The sequence below is a fragment of the Hyaena hyaena genome, unplaced genomic scaffold, assembly GCF_003009895.1.
Source record: "Hyaena hyaena isolate Hyena2069 unplaced genomic scaffold, ASM300989v1 scaffold_409, whole genome shotgun sequence".
Lineage (NCBI taxonomy): Eukaryota > Metazoa > Chordata > Mammalia > Carnivora > Hyaenidae > Hyaena > Hyaena hyaena.
Genome location: NW_024081046.1, coordinates 1,553,738 through 1,569,429, shown reverse-complemented (window position 1 = coordinate 1,569,429; position 15,692 = coordinate 1,553,738). Strand labels below are relative to the sequence as shown.

Here is a 15,692-nt window from a genome sequence, read left to right as displayed (position 1 = left end):
TGGTGAGTTCCTTATAGATTCTGGACATTAACCCTTTATCTGATATGTCATTTGCAACTATCTTTTCCCATTCCGTTGGTTGCCTATTAGTTTTGTGGATTGTTTCCTTTCCTGTGCAGAAGCTTTTAATCTTGATGGACAACTCATAAATTTGACAACTTAGAAGAGACTGACCTATTCCCTAAAAACCACAAACTACTAAAACTCAGCCAAGATGAAATAGATAACTAAAATTACAAAAGAAACTAGATTTTTGTTATCAAAATGCTTCTGAATACAGGATTCTCACTGAATGAATTTACCTTTACAGATCAACAAGGGCAGGAGGCTGGAGTGACCCACATGGTGGTAGATTAGAGACAGAGATGTCAGTAAGGTCTCATATTCAGCTTAAAATGGGTACAGATGTCTCCACACAGATGTGTGTACACATGTGTGTGTATTTATATACAGATCTGTGAATAGGTATGTACATGCACATGTGTATTTCTTTGCTCTGCCAACTGAGAGGGCCTGGAAGCAGTAGTGCCCCAGTGGACATGAGCAGACCTGGTGCCCAGATCTTGGTATCTAACATTATCCTCAGTAAAAGGAACCAGGATTCCTGGGAAAAAATGGCTGATTCTAAGGCTGGGGTAGGAAATCTATAATGTGGGCCTGGGGCATCTTGTAATGGTAGAAAGTAAAGAAGTGATCAAAAATAAACAATAACCGAAATGGAAAACATTGGTGATGAGGGAGGCCAATGGTATACACAGGGCTGGCTGAAGGTCACAGGCAATGGGGCTGGCTGAAGGGCTTCCAGAGACCAAAGTGGAGCAATATGAGCAAGATCTATCGATCAATCAACATTGGATTATAACCCAAAAGGTAAAATATACGTCCAAAAATAACACAGACATAAATAAATGCCTGAATACAGAAATAGAGAGAAGAGACACATTTCCCATACAGAAGAATTCCAAATAATTTGTGTAGATACTCTGCTTTCAAGGAAGGAGAGCATAACTTCCCACTTGACTAAAGTCTTTTTCCAAAGGGTAAAAGGAACAGTTCTTCAATAGAAAAAAACTGACAAACACTACTCAGCCAGGCAATTGGGGTCAATACCGACAGTCACATGCCATCATGACAGTGTGTCCCCCTGATAGTATGGGATGAAAATGGCACCTCACCCCTGTGATTTGCCTCCAAAAATCCCAGTGAAGTTCCAGTTAATTCCAGTAAAAGGGCATCTTACAAAATATATGAGCAGTACTCTTCAAAACTGTCAAGGTCGTCAAAACCAAGAAAAGTATAAGAAATCATCACTGCTAAGAAGAGCTTAAGGAGACATGCCAACTAAATGTAATGTGGTATTCTAGACAGGGTCCTGAGACAGAACAAGGACATTAGGTAAAAGCTAAGGAAATCTGAATCTGAATAAACTATGGACTTTTGTTTATAATAATGCATCAGTATTGGTTCATTAATTGTAGCAAATATACTATATTAATGTAAGATGTTAATAACAGTAAGACTGTATGTGGGTGTATGGTAACTCACTGTACTAGCTTTTTATTTGGGGGGCAAGTCTAAAGTGTTCTAAAAAATAACATCTAAATATTCCTGAAAAAATAAATCTCTAGACTAAGATGGTTTCACTAGAGAATTTTGCCAGGCATTTAGAAAAGAATACACCAATTTCACACAATCTCTTGTAAAAATAAAAGATGGAACTCTTCCCAACTCATTTTATAAGAACTACCCTCGTATGACAAGCAGACAAAGATAGCACTGAAAACAAAATATAGACCAACAACTCTAATGAATTTAGATGCAGAATACTCAACGAAACTTTACCACACATAATCCAATAAATAAAAAGAATAATACACTATAACTAAGTTGATTTATTCCAGGCACGCACGGCTGGTTCAATATCTGAAAATCAATCATTGTAATCCATCACATCAGCAGGCAAAAGAGGATAAATCTTATGATCATATCAAATGCGTGTGCAGAAAAAACACTTGACAAAATTCACTCCCTCTTCAGGATAAGAAAAAGCTTTCAGAAAACTGAGAATAGAGTGGAACTTCCTCAATCTCATAAAGAATATCTACCAAAAACCCTCTGCAATTAACATCGTCCTTAGTGATGACAGCCTGCATGTCCTCCCCTGAGAACAAAGACAGTGTAGAGATGCCCATTGTCACCACCCTGCTCAGCACAGCCCTGGGAGTTCCAATCAGTGCAACAAGACAAAAAAAAAAAAAAAAAAAAAAGAACTAAAAGCATACATATTGGAAAGGAGGAAATAAAAAATATCTCTGTTTACAGATGACATAACTGTTTATGTAGAAAATCACAAAAGTCTACAAAAGGAAAATTCCTAGAAGAAGTGAATTCAATAAGATTACAAGACACAAGATCAAACACAAAAATCAGGTACATTTCCACACACTATGAACATGTGAAATCTTCAATTAAAAATACAATATAATTTATAATTTATTCAAAGAAATGGGCCCAACCTAGCCTTCAGATCATATACAAAAACTAATTTTAAAAGAATCATGGCCTTAAATGTAAAATACACAACTATAAAACTTGTAGAAAAAAATTAATAAAATCTCTGGGCATTTTTAATTTGATACCCAAAGCAAAATTCTGCAAAAACGTTAAGTTGGACCTTGTAGAAATGAAATATTTTTGTTTTGTGGAGGTATTATGAAAATACATATACACTGAGAAAATCTTTGCAAATCACATATTCAACACAAGACTTGCATTCAGAGTATATAAGAAAAAAACTAAAAACTCAACGTGAAAAAATATTCAATTAGAAAATGGGTGTGCTCTGGGGCGCCTGGGTGGTTCAGTCAGTTACGTACCTGGCTTCAGCTCAGGTCGTAATCTCACAATTTGTGGGTTCAAGCCCCGCATCAGGCTCTGTGCAGACAGCTCAGAGCCTGGATCCTGGAGCCTGCTTCAGATTCTGTCTCCCTCACTCTCTACCCCTCCCCTGCTTATGCTCTGTCTCTCTCTGTCTCTCAAAATTAATAAAAATGCTTTAAAAATTTAAAAAGAAAAGAAAATGGGTGTGTGCAGTCATTTCAGCAAAGAGGACATGTAGATGTGTCATACGAGAACATGAAAGGGTGCTCACCTCCATTAGCCATGAAGTAACTGCAGACAAAAAAAACCACAATAAGGTATCACCACAGAACTACCAGAAAGGATTTTTTTAAAATTAGTGATAATACCAAATGCTAGCAAGAAGTCAAGAAACTAAACCACCCATGCATTGTTGGTGGGAATGTGAACAGTACAGCCATGCACCCTGTGGAATAATCTTGCAGTTCTTTTTAACCCTCAAACCAGACTTGCCGCATGACTCAGCAACCGCACAATTGGACAGTGACCCCAGAACAACGAAAACTTCCCCTCATGCAGAAACATGTACTTATGTTTACACCATGTAAACACGGTGCTTACAGTGGCTTTATTCATGGTAGCCGGAAACTGGAAATTACTTAGATACCTTTCCATGGTTCAACAGTTAACAAATTGTGGTGCATCCATACGTGGAACACTACTTGGCAATAAAAAGGACTGAGATATTGTTACGCACAGCAACTTAGATGAACCTCAAGGAAATTATGCTGAATGAAAAAAACAATCTTAAAGGGATATATATCTCATGTTCCCATTTATATAACATTTCTGAAATAACAATAGAGATGAAGAACAGATTAGCAGGGTTAGGTATGTGGGGGTGGAGGCGGTGTGACTGTAAAGGGGCAGCACCAGTGAGTTAACACCATTGCCGTGGCAGTCACCTGAAACTACATGTGTGATAAAATTGTGAGTCCCACGGACACACAAATGAGTACATGCACAACCAGCGAAATCTGAAAAGGCTCCCTGGGTTGTTCCAAAGTGGATTTCCTGGACTGTGTTTAGTTTGGGACTATTATAAATAAAACGGTTAAGAACATTCTTGCACAAGCCTTTTGGTAGACGTATATTTTCATTTCTCTTAAGTAAATACCAAAGAGCGCGGTGGGGGGTCAAATGGCAGAAATATGTGTAACTCACCATGAAACGCTGGAACTGTTTTCCAAAGTGGTTGTGCTCTTTGGGGTCTCGGGTCCTCCACATCCTCTCCACTTACATAAATTTCTAGGAAATGCAAACTAACTTACAGTGACAGGAAGCAGGTCAAGGGTTGCCTGGGGACATAGAGGTAGGTGTGGGGGGGGGCAGGAAGGAGGAAAATTTTGGAGGTGATTAAAATGCACATTCTGTTGGTTGTGGTCATGGTTTCAGGGGTGTGTGTGTGTGTGTGTGTGTCAAAACTAATCAAAATGTCTACTTCAAATATGTGTTATTTAATGTATATCAATTGTACCTCAATAATCCTGTTTTCAAGGGAAGACTAGCCTCCCACAAAGAAAACCCCAGGCCCAGGGCCAATAAAATCAGCAACGTGTACAAAGCATAGTAATGGTGCCCACGGTGGCTTCTTGCCAGGAGTGCGAAGTTGGTTTGCCATCAGAAAATCCATCACTGTAATTTGCCACACTGAAATACTAAGGGAGGAAAAATAATATTATCATTTTAAAAGAAGTAAAAAGTTTTATATTTTAAAAATCCCATTTATTACAATAAATAAATACTTTGCAAACTAGAAATAGCAGGGAACTCCCTTAATCTGATAACATGTATCACTGAAAAGCCCCATGGCAAGTGTGCTGCTCTGTGAGGCCGGAGACAGCACCGGGCAGCCCTGCCCGCCTTGTCCACCTCTGCTGGGCCCTGGGGGCCCTCATCGGCACAGGCAGTTAGGAGAAGGAAGTTGTAGGACAGGAAATAGGGGTGAAGCCCTCATTACCCACAGACAGTGCCACCGGGAATGCAGGGAATCCAGAAGAATCTGCAGATAAGTTATAATTCATGACAAAGTTTACTTAGCAAGCTCACTGGACACAGTCAATAAACAAAAAGCCACTATTTTTCTGCATAAGAGCAACAAACAGAAAATGAATTATTTTAAATAGCTACCACTTATAAAGGCAACAAAAATATTAAATATCTAGGAATTACTCTAATGAAAAATGTAGAAAACCTTTAACGAACAACTGAGACATCACAGCAAAGTTTAAATAAGAATGGAAATACCCCAACTTTATGGGTCAGAAAGGTCTATCTTCCTTTTTAATGTTTATTTCTTTATTTTGAGAGAGACAGAGAGACAGAGAGAGACATAGAGAGAACAAGCAGGGGAGGGGCAGAGACGGAGAGAGAGAATCCCTAGCAGGCTCTGCACTATCAGCACAAAGCCCTTCGTGGGGCTCAATCTCCTGAGCCAAGATCATGACCTGAGCTGAAACCAAGAGTCAGAAGCTTAACCGACTGAGCCACCGAGGTGCCCCAGAAGACTCAATCTTGCAAAGACATAAAAAATTCCCCAAATTAGCTACTGAAAGAGGGAGCCTGGACCTGACAGATTGACTGTAGAATTGACATGGACTCCCGAAGGGCATAGTGGGCATAGCGATCAAGCCCACTAGAAGCAGAATCGTGCAGCCCCATTTGGATTAGCACTAACGCAGTTGTGGGGGCTCCAATGCATGTTGACGAGCCAATGTGGACAGAAGCAGACAGAAGGGCTAGGAGGGGATTCTTCACCTCTTGAAGGCCAGTGACAGGAGGGGTGGCCTCCTGCCCAGCTGACAGGTACCCTAGAGCCAGCAAGAAGCGGGGTGAGGACAGGCGGGTTCTGCTACCAAGGGGCAGAGAGTATAGGCTGCAGGGCTGGGGCTTCCTTCCCTTTTGCTTCTCAGACAGGAGGCTGGAGCCTGTGTCCATGCTGACGTTAGAAAGCAGAAGAGAAAGAAGGTGAAGACCCAGCAGCAAAAGCCAGGGAAAGGCCCTTAAGGGTTGGGGGCCAGGTCCAGAGCTCAGCAGAGCCAGGAGCAGGGAAGCCCCCAGGATGTGTGTGCATAAAGATAAGGTGTCTGAAGTAGGATGTCAGAGTCGCTGCCCCTTGGCTTGTTTTCTGAGAAGGGGGAGGGTCTAGGGTTTAGTCCCCTGCTGCAGGGGACTGCGGACTCTGTAGGGGGCAGCGGTGAGCACCAAGGTCGAGGGGGATGGTGGGCCCCGGTGCTGGGCACCCACCGAGGTGGGACTAAGGTGCTGTGGGAGTGACCATGAGAAATGGGCAGGACCTCCATCTCCGCAGCTCGGACCCAGAGGAGAAGTTCTGTGTGGTAGGAAGCCAGGGCTGGCTGTGGAAAGGGGCTGAGTGGTCGTGGGGAACCAGGAGGCTGGGGAGCTGTGAGTCAGGAGGCTTGTCTGTGGGTGCTGGGGTTTCCAAGAAGAAAATCTCCACCCACCCACCAGAGTCTTCAACAAACCAACAGGAAGTCCTGTGGCCCTGCAGCCCAAGATACACCCTGCCTGGACACAGCTTGTGGATGGCCCCCCAGCCCACTGCTGGAGACGGGCCAGGCTCCTGGGGGGTGCAGGGGGGTGGGATTTGCACCAGGCAGGAAGCCCCGAGCAGACCAGGGTGGGGCGGGGGGACACTCATACAGGTCAGAGAGCCTCCTCCCTTGGAAGGCTGCAGCCACCTCTCTGCAAAGCTACCTGGTTGGCACAGGTGGAGCCCAGGGCACCGAGGCAGGGAGAGCTGCAGCAGCCCCCCTGCAGCATATCTGAGTGTCCTTTCTTGGTCACGTGCACTGGCCATGCTCTCGGTCACCTGACACTGCGCCTAAAGAGCCTCGTCCAGCATGCGGGGAAGCCCCTCACCAGCACGGGTGAGGAGTAGCCTACAGCAATGGAAGAGAACCAGCCTGCTCCCCACTCCATCCTTGACCTTCCTCTGGGTGACACCCTGGCGGACCCCAAATGCCCACCTCCAGGAGGTTCTGAGCTCTGGACTCACATGTCCACACCCCCACCTAACTTCCCCTCATCTCTAAATCCTCACACCGAAAACTTCCTCCTGACCCCCCCGAGACCCCCCCAAACCCACCAATCCCACATCATTGGACTCCTCACTCTTGCACCCCACCCGGATCCATCAACAAATCCAGCAACACCCTGCCCCACCGCAGTGACCATCAGCACAGACTGCAGCCTGCGCCCCATCTGGACCCCGCCAGTGTGTTCTCCCTAGCAGCCCTGCTCTGCCCAGAGCCTGACCCATCTCGAGGGCACCACCAGGCCGCACCCACCTCAGAGCTGGGCTGCCGACCCCTCCCCAGCTCTCCAAGTCCAGCCTGTCCCACCACCCCCAGCACACAGAAGCCACCCCATACCCCACCCGGGAGCCCAGGCTCTCTCCCCGAGTCTGCAGCATTCTGGACAAGCTGCAACTGCACCCCGTATCTCCTCCGTGTCCCCGCTGGCGGGAGCACCCTTCCCCAATCCCACTTGTTGGTTAGGAACTTGTCTGCCCAGTGCTGTGTCCGGGGTCCAGGGCCCGCCTGAGACACTGTAAGGAGCCGACAGACACCCCTGAGTAAATGTGACTTCTTCAAAATGACTTAGGGGCCCAGGGACACAAGGCCAACCCAACTTGCGCCCATCCTGGGCCACCAGAGGGGGCAGCTCCAGAGATCTGGGTTCCACTGAGGCACAGACCCCAGACCTGGCGGACAGCAGGTCCTTCGCCCACCCAGTCTGCTGTCCCCCACAGCCTGCAGGGACCCTTCTCTGACTGAGCACAGAGACTGACGGGACAGTGGCCAGACCCTGGACCCCATGTGGCGGGAAGGGCTGTAGCCCTGTGAAGGGTCCTGGGCACCTGCCTCTCACCTCCTGTGGGACAGAGGGAGCTGCTGTGGGTGCCTCCTCACAGCTGACAAAGGGGCTTCTCTGTCCACCTTGTGTGGCTCTCACAGTGACCAGCTGGAGAGCAGGCAGGTGGGTGACGGTGAGGCAGGCCTGGAGCCTCAGCCCCAAGCACTCTGAGGACACAGCATGGAGCCCATTCAGGAGAGCAGGGCCTGGGACCAGCCTGGGCCTGCTCCTCACCCACAGTTCTGGTGGGGTGGGCGCAGAGATTTCTGGGCCCCTCTGCTGCACTGCGCTGCTGCTGGTGACTCCCTGTACCCACATCGCACCCCCGTCAGGCCCTGTCCTGTGTCCACAAGGAAGCCAGGGAGGGGCTCAGGTTTCCATCTGGGCTCTGATTCTGGCCACTTCGGCTGACGAAGCTGGTCCCAGGGGGTGCGGGTCCCTGAGCAGAGTCCGGAGGGGCTTCCCAGGAGGAGCTGTCGGTGCCTTGGGCCCCAGCCCTGGGACAGCGGAGAGGGATGCCACTCTGCCTGGTTCCCGCTCTACCTGTCTCTCCTGTGAGACCTTCTCGAGTGAGCAGGTTGTGAGTGAGGGCTGAGGCAAGCTCTCCATTTGTCCCTTGGTTATGCTTTAGACACACACTCGTTCGTGGCCTGGAGGCCTGGGAGGTCCTTGGCTCCTGGGCTGCCTGGGATCTCCCCATGCAGAGGGGATGTTCCCAACAGCTGTGGACCAGGGGTCCCCCGTCCTTTCCTCCAAACCTGACTCCTGCTCCTGTGAAATGTGGACTGTGGAGGAGGTGCGTGTTTCCGTCTGGAGCAGCAGTGGCCGTCTCTGAGTGGAGGTCTCTTGCCGTGAGGAGGGATCTTCGCAGCGGGCTCATCTGGTTTTGTGTCTTCCAAGCTCTGTCCTGGACCTACATGTTCACGGTATGTGGCCTTCCGGGGAGGGGGAGATTCATGGGGCCAACAGCCAGCACTGTTGAGAGCAGCTGAGAGCCGGACACAGCTTTGTCAGAGCCCGTGGTCAGCCTCTGTCACCTCTCATGCCGAGCCCTCTCTCAGCACTCAAGGACCAGGTAGGGACCCACGTTTGCTGAGTCCCTGGCTGGAACAGACTGAGTCCTCAGGAAAGCCAGGGACTGTGAGACCCTCCCCTCCACTGCTGAGGAGCTGGGGCTGGGAGTTGAGAGCAGAGGGCAGGGCAGGGCTGGGACTCCAACCCTGATGTCCCATCTAAAGCGGGCAGTCTCTGCACAGGTGGAAGCTGAAAGGTGCATGGGTCTGTGTCCAATGCATACCTGAGTGTGCACTTGCATGTGCACCCGTGTCTGTGGGTGCCTGTGTGAGCCTCTGCTCATGAGTGCATTGTATGCCCACGCATGTGATGAGGGCAACAAGCTGAGCATGCCTGTCTTGCACCAGTGTCTCTGCAAGGGGCAGGTGTCTGCGGGCTGGGAGTGTATCCCCGTGTCCGTGTGTGTCTGTGGCAGAATGTATGGCTCCTGAGGCTTGGGCGGTGGGGGCTGGCATCTGTCTGTCTCCTGGGCAGGGCAGGGTCTGTAGGGGCATCTGTGTGTCCAAGTCATGGGTGCCAAGGATCAAATCTGGATCAGATCTGGATCTGCTGGGCGCCAGGTGTGTTGTCTGGCTGGCAGGAGCCTGGCGTCTGCATGAACACCTGCGTTGGGGGCCTGTGCATCTGGGTGTGGAGGTTGGTATAGCTTTGACTCAGGATGCCTGGGTGCCTGAGCAAACCTGTTTGGGGGAGGGGCGGACGTGTCACTGTACCCATGTAAAGTCTGGGGAGCACACATGGAACATCACAGTGGAAACTGGGGACTAGCCATTTGTCTGCTCCTCTGTGTGTGACAAGAACTCGGGGCTCCCGATGAAACACACCAGTCTCCTATCGCTTCTGCTAAGGTGACAGTTTTGCTCTTTCTTTCACACAAACAGGCACTGGATGAGAGAGACCTTGGTTCCAAGTCCAACAGCTGATCAGTGGCAGGTCTGAGCAGACGCTCCTGAGCTCATCAGGAGTCACAGCAGGGGAGAGATAGAGCCCCAGCCACAGGGCAGCCGACCCCCGGGATCTGGCCAGGCCCCCTCCTACAGCGCAGGCATCACTGCCACCCAGGCCACCAAGCCCACCCGAGTGAACGTAGCAGGTGCGCAGGCTTTCTGTGGTCCTCAGAGCTGGTGCGTTCCCACCCCTCGTGGGATGCTGGGTCCCGCTTTGACCCCATGGGACAGCTGATTTCCCATCCCAGGCGCGGGAGTCTTGGGGAGAGTGGGGTTTGAACCGGAGCCTCCTGTCCCAGAGCCACACCCTAGAACTCTGGGCTCTGCTGCCTCTTGAAATCTCAGGAGGATGAAAACCCCTTGTTCCTTCAGGCTTCAGGCAGATACCAGGCAGCATGCTGGAGAGAGGCAAAGGACCTGTGGCCACTCAAGGACAGAGGCGGGAGGAGCCCTGGAGAGTTCTGGGGTTCCGGGAAGAGGCAAGAAGCTGAGAAGAGCTGAGGCCTGGGCTGGGGGCAGCTCACCCTACCAGGTTCTGGGCTCAAGGGCCTTCCCAGAAGAGGCATCTATGCCATCAGGGCAGGAGGCCCACCCTCCACACCCCACGCAGCCCCAAGCTCAGGCCTGAGGCCTCAGTGAGTAATGCCCTCCGAGGGCTCACAGCAGCACTCACTTCGGCAACACATTTACTAAAATTGAGGGCTCACGGCAGCAAGATGCAGAACAGAAGCCAAGAATGTGTAGCAACGTGGATGGACCTTGAGGGTGTTATGCTGAGCAAGATAAGTCAGGCAGAGAAGGACAGATACCATATGTTTGCACGTGTAGGAGGATTAGGAGGAACTTAACGGAGGACCGTGGGGAAGAAGAAGGGGAAAAATAGTGGGGGAGAGGGAGGGAGGCAAACCATGAGAGACTCTTGAATGCTGAGAACAAACTGAGGGCTGATGGGATGTGGGGGAGGGGATGGGCATGGAGGAGGGCACTTGTGGGGATGAGCACTGGGTGTTATATGGAAACCAACCTGACAATAAACTATTTAAAAAGGAAAAAAAAATAAAAATAAAAATAAAAACGAGGAAAAAAAAAAAAGAACAGAGGCTGAGGTAAGAGTCTCCGGTTTCTGTCCTCCAAACCCATTTTCCATGTACTAGCCAGCTGGTTTCCGGAAACTGTTACTTCCACATCAGGTGTGTGGATGCACTCAGGGTGCCGGTGGGAAGCTGAAACCCCAGCCATTCTCCAGTCGAGTGGATTGCTTTTGACACGGGTTTTGGAGATCTGGAGGCACAGCCTATGGCCTGCAGGGACATTCCCAGAACAGATGGTCCTGGCTGATGTGGGTCAGAGTGTAGGGGAGCATTTCGGGGAGCCTCTGAGCCAGGAAACCCGTGAGTAGGCAAAAGGGGAACTCTCAGGGGTGAAGGAAACTGACATCTGTTTTTAGGGTCTGCCCCCACCAGTGCTGTGAAGCAGGTCCTTGTGGCGACGAGGAAGCCGCCTGCCAGTCCTGCCCCTCTGGATTCCTCGGCCATCCCTGCGGGGGATGCAATCGAGGGGCCCAGGGAGTCGTGGGCCTGAGGGCCCCCCTGCATAGCTGTGGCCATACCACAGAGCCATACATGGACAGAACCATACAAGCCGCAGGCGGGCTCAGGTGGCAGAGGGAGGTCTGGACCCCCAGAGCCCATGGGGGGTGGGGCTCAGCTGCTGGCAGCTCCAGGGAGTGTGCCGCTCACCTGGCCAGGCCAGGGTGTCAAGGGGACCCGGGGTGGGAAACCCCCTGGGACCCTGAATTCTCCTAGGGAACAAGCACCCCAGGAGTGGCCGTGTTGCGTGTCCACCCCGTGGCACAAGCCCACGCGCGTCCTCCTCAGCATCCCGTCCCTCCTGGCGGTGTGGTACCCCTGCCATCAACCTGCAGGGCAAGCTCTGGCTGCCATCGTGAGCACAGGTGAGGAAGCCATGTCTCAGGGCAGCAGATGCCCCCCGCCCCCGCAGGAAGACAGCAGGAGCCCAGCTCTTCCCCGTCCACCCCAGGCCGCCTGCCCCACGACGCCCATTCTCCTAACCTGGGTGACCTTGGCCACGGTCTCCCCCATCCTGTGGGGACCCATCCACACCTGTTAGCAGGTCCCCAGCCTGGGCCTCTGAGCTGTTCTCACAGGGCCCAGCACCCCACAGCCTTCGTCCTGTCTGCGGCCAGACAGGGCCAGTGGTCCCAGGGCAGAGCCCAGCTCCCACCCAGTGCCTGAGGGGAACACGCGATGCCTCAGGCCCACGCGTGGGCAGCAGAGCAGGGGCCGTGGCCTCCAGCACCCCACTCGCCAGCCAGCATCTGACCCACTGTCTCTGCCACCAGGGGCACACCATGTCTGTCGGGGACAATCACTCGGAGGTGACAGAGTTCATCCTGGTGGGCTTCCCGGGCTCGCTGGGCCTGCACGTGTGCCTGCTGGTGCTGTTCACGCTGGCCTACACACTGACGGTCACAGAGAACGTGGTCATCATCGCCGTGATTCGGGTCAGCCCCCCGCTGCACAAGCCCATGTATGTCTTCCTCAGCAACCTGTCCTTCCTGGAGGTGTGGTACGTCTCCGTCACCGTGCCCAAGATGCTGCTCAGCCTGGCGGAGCCCCAGTTCCGATACATCTCCTTCGCGGGCTGCATGGCGCAGCTGTATTTCTTCCTGGCGCTGGCCTGCACCGAGTGCACGCTCCTGGGCGTCATGGCCTACGACCGCTATGTGGCCATCTGCAGCCCCCTGCGCTACCCGGCCATCATGAGCCCCAGCCTCTGCAGCTTCCTGGCTGCCAGCTCCTGGCTCTCAGGCTTCACCATCTCCCTGGGAAAGGTCTTCTTCATCTCGCGCCTGGGCTACTGCGGCCCCAACATCATGAACCACTTCTTCTGCGATGTGTCCCCCCTGCTGAACCTGGCGTGCTCCGACATGTCTGTGGCAGAACTGGTGGACTTCCTCCTGGCTCTGCTCATCCTGCTGGGGCCGCTGCTGCTCACCATCTTCTCATACACCGCCATCCTCAGCACCGTGCTCCGCATCCCATCTGCTGCCGGCCGCCACAAGGCCTTCTCCACCTGTGCCTCGCACCTGGCAGTGGTGGTCATCTTCTATTCTGCCTCCCTCTTCATCTACGCCCGGCCACGCGCCATCTACTCCTTCGACCTCAACAAGGTGGTGTCTGTGGTCTACACAGTGCTCACGCCCCTGCTCAACCCCATCATCTACTGCCTGCGGAACCAGGAGGTCAAGGAGGCCCTACGCAAGGCGGTGCAGAGGGCGGCCCAGGCCCTGGGTTTCTTGTCCTAGAGGCGTCCCTAGGACCCCACACTCCCTCGGACCCACTCCAGACCTCTGTGTCTCTGGTTTATTTCCTGAGTGGCTCCAGTGGGGTGAGGGGCTGGAGGCAGAGTCCTTCCTGTCCCTCATCTGAGTGGGACCTGCCCAGGACACAGCCTTGGTGACCACCCCAACCCGGCTCATCCCTTCCCAATGCCTGGAACAGGTACCCCGTGTGGAGCCCCCTCACCATGACCCTGTGCCACACAAGGTATCATCTTGGGACACTTTACAGCTACTGCTGCAAGGGTGCCCATACTCCCGTTCCAGGTGGGGACCCCCTGTCCCCCACATCATATAGGAGCAGAGTGGCCAGGACACAGGCCCGGCCCCACCTCCTTGCAGGTGGCCGCGGCTGGGAACTCCCTCCTCTAGTCAGGCCCCGAGGCCCGTCCGCTGCAGCACCATGACCCTCTGCAGTTATTGGGCCACACAGGCAGATGCCCAGGGCAGGTGTGTTGACAACACAGCAGAGCAAATAAGGCTCCAAGGAGTAGAGGATATTCCCAAATGAAAACCAGAACAGCCCACCGCAACAGGCATCTCCTGACCAGTGTCCTGTGACCAGAGTCCCCGTGGCCAGTGTCCGTCTCTGTTGAGAGCAGATGGAGTAAGCAAGGCCGGGCTCGAAAGTGTATGCAGGCCCTGAGCCTGCAGCCCTGCTTCTCGCCATGCTAGGCACTGGGGGTGGTCCCTCCAGGGACTCGCACTGCTCAGCCCCTCCCACCTCCTCTGACCATCTGCCAGACTGTGGCCTCCCTGCTCTGTGGACATGTCATAGGAGCCCCAATGGCCAGGGGAGACGGGATGGCATCCATGCCCACTATGCACCCGGCTGACCGGGGAGAGCAGGACCTGGGTCTCCCCAGAGGAACCCTTACCTGCTCTCCTGATACAGCCGGTGCCCTGGCTTCAGAAGGCACTCCATCCGAGCAGATGACTGTAGTGGTGCCGTGAGCTTCCCATGGCGGCTTCTCGAGTCATGAGGCCTGGCCCCAGCCTGTGCTGCAGACACAGCCTGGCAGTTGGTCAGAAATCTTGTGGTGCCTGTGCAGGATTTCAGGTAATAATTGTCAACTGTGCTGGCCAAGGTTGGGAAAACCTAGAACGTTCATCTTGTGCAATGGACGGTGGGCACTTTGAGCTACACTCACAGAAACACACTAGAGACTGAGGGTCCAGGCCACTCATTCAGCACACCCTAGGCTCAGGGGGTGTGATGGGCCTAGTGCTGACCAGGCCCCACTTCGAACACAGTGTTACCAAGGTCAAGGGCTCGCGTAGTACACGGCAGCGAGGTGGCAGCAGTCTGTTGAGTTAGAAGGTGATGCTGGGCCACGAGAGGCTCTCTGTTGTCCCAGGACACTGCAAGGAGTTGGGGGGGGTGGGCAAGTCCCCAGTTAGTCCCTTGGGCCAAGACTATGGGCAGAGCTAAGCATGGAGCTGGAGCTGACCACGGACAGACCAGCCCTGACCCGCAGCCCATTGTTGCGTCCTTACCACAGTTCTTGGCACAGACCCCACTGTCGTGGTGGCCACGGGGACAGAGCAGATGTCCCATGCAAGGTGCCTGTAAGTCTAAAATTCCAGGCACCTCCCTCTTTTGTAATGGATATGCTTCCAAATCAAACTTCTATAACGTGATTGCTTTAGAAAATGAGGTGAACATACTATTGGCTCACTGGTTTGTCAATTTATAAAGCAAGTGTTGAGCGCCAGCCTCTCACTTGGTGCTGTGTGGCCTTGCAGAGACCAGCTGGGTCAGGGGAGTCACAGCCTGGCTTAGACACCCAGAAGCAACAGACACAGCTCGGGTCTGGGCCCGCCACACAGCAGGGCCTCCAAGGCACCAGGGACACAGGACCTGGTCCAGGTGGAGCATGGATGCCATGGATCCAGACCCAGCGAATGTGGAGTACGCCGCAGGAGACCGGCAATGTCATGAGCACATCCCCAGAGAAGGTGCTGGGGTGCAAGGCCACCAGCTGGACTGATAAGGTGTTACCTGAACACCGTCCTGCAGTGCTGGAAGCCACTCAAGAGCTAAAAAAGAGACGTGCTCCCACCTTCATGTTGGAGGGACAGGTCTGCAGCTGGGCCAGAGGGGGTCAGCGACACCAGGCGAGAGCCCACCTTGAGTGCACCCAGAGAAGTCAGAGACTGGGCAGAGAGGGGTACCAGCATAAGGAGCCCAATCAGGTGACTAAGAATCACAGATGGGACCCCAGTGTTGGCTTGGGTTGCTGTGCAGGGGCCCGAAACAGAAGACAGAGCAGAGATGGGGGGGAAGGAGGCCAGGGCCTGCTGGAGGGGTTCATGGGCTCTTGGACTCGGGTCTATGCAGAGCCAGTGAAGGCACAGCCACATAAAATCATATTTGAGTTTCTAGAAGATTGTTCTTTTTCTTTAATTTTTTAAATATTTATTTATTTTTGAGAAAGAGAGACAGGCAGACCACAAGCAGATGAGGGGCAGATAGAGAGGGAGACACAGGATCTGAAGCAGGATCCAGGCTC

General features: G+C 52.5%; 1 protein-coding gene across 1 annotated transcript; it reads left to right on the top strand.

Moving 5' to 3' along the window:
* The first annotated feature begins 12,189 nt into the window (after positions 1-12,189).
* Positions 12,190-13,146, top strand: LOC120245388 (olfactory receptor 226-like). Its single transcript, XM_039252438.1, has one exon. It carries the CDS (start codon positions 12,190-12,192, stop codon positions 13,144-13,146), a length of 957 nt encoding a protein of 318 aa, XP_039108369.1.
* The last annotated feature ends 2,546 nt before the right edge of the window (positions 13,147-15,692 follow it).

What these genes read in the sequence shown, in the direction of transcription:
- LOC120245388 (XM_039252438.1), top strand. Translation starts at nt 12,190, where the DNA reads ATGTCTGTCGGGGACAATCACTCGGAGGTGACAGAGTTCATCCTGGTG.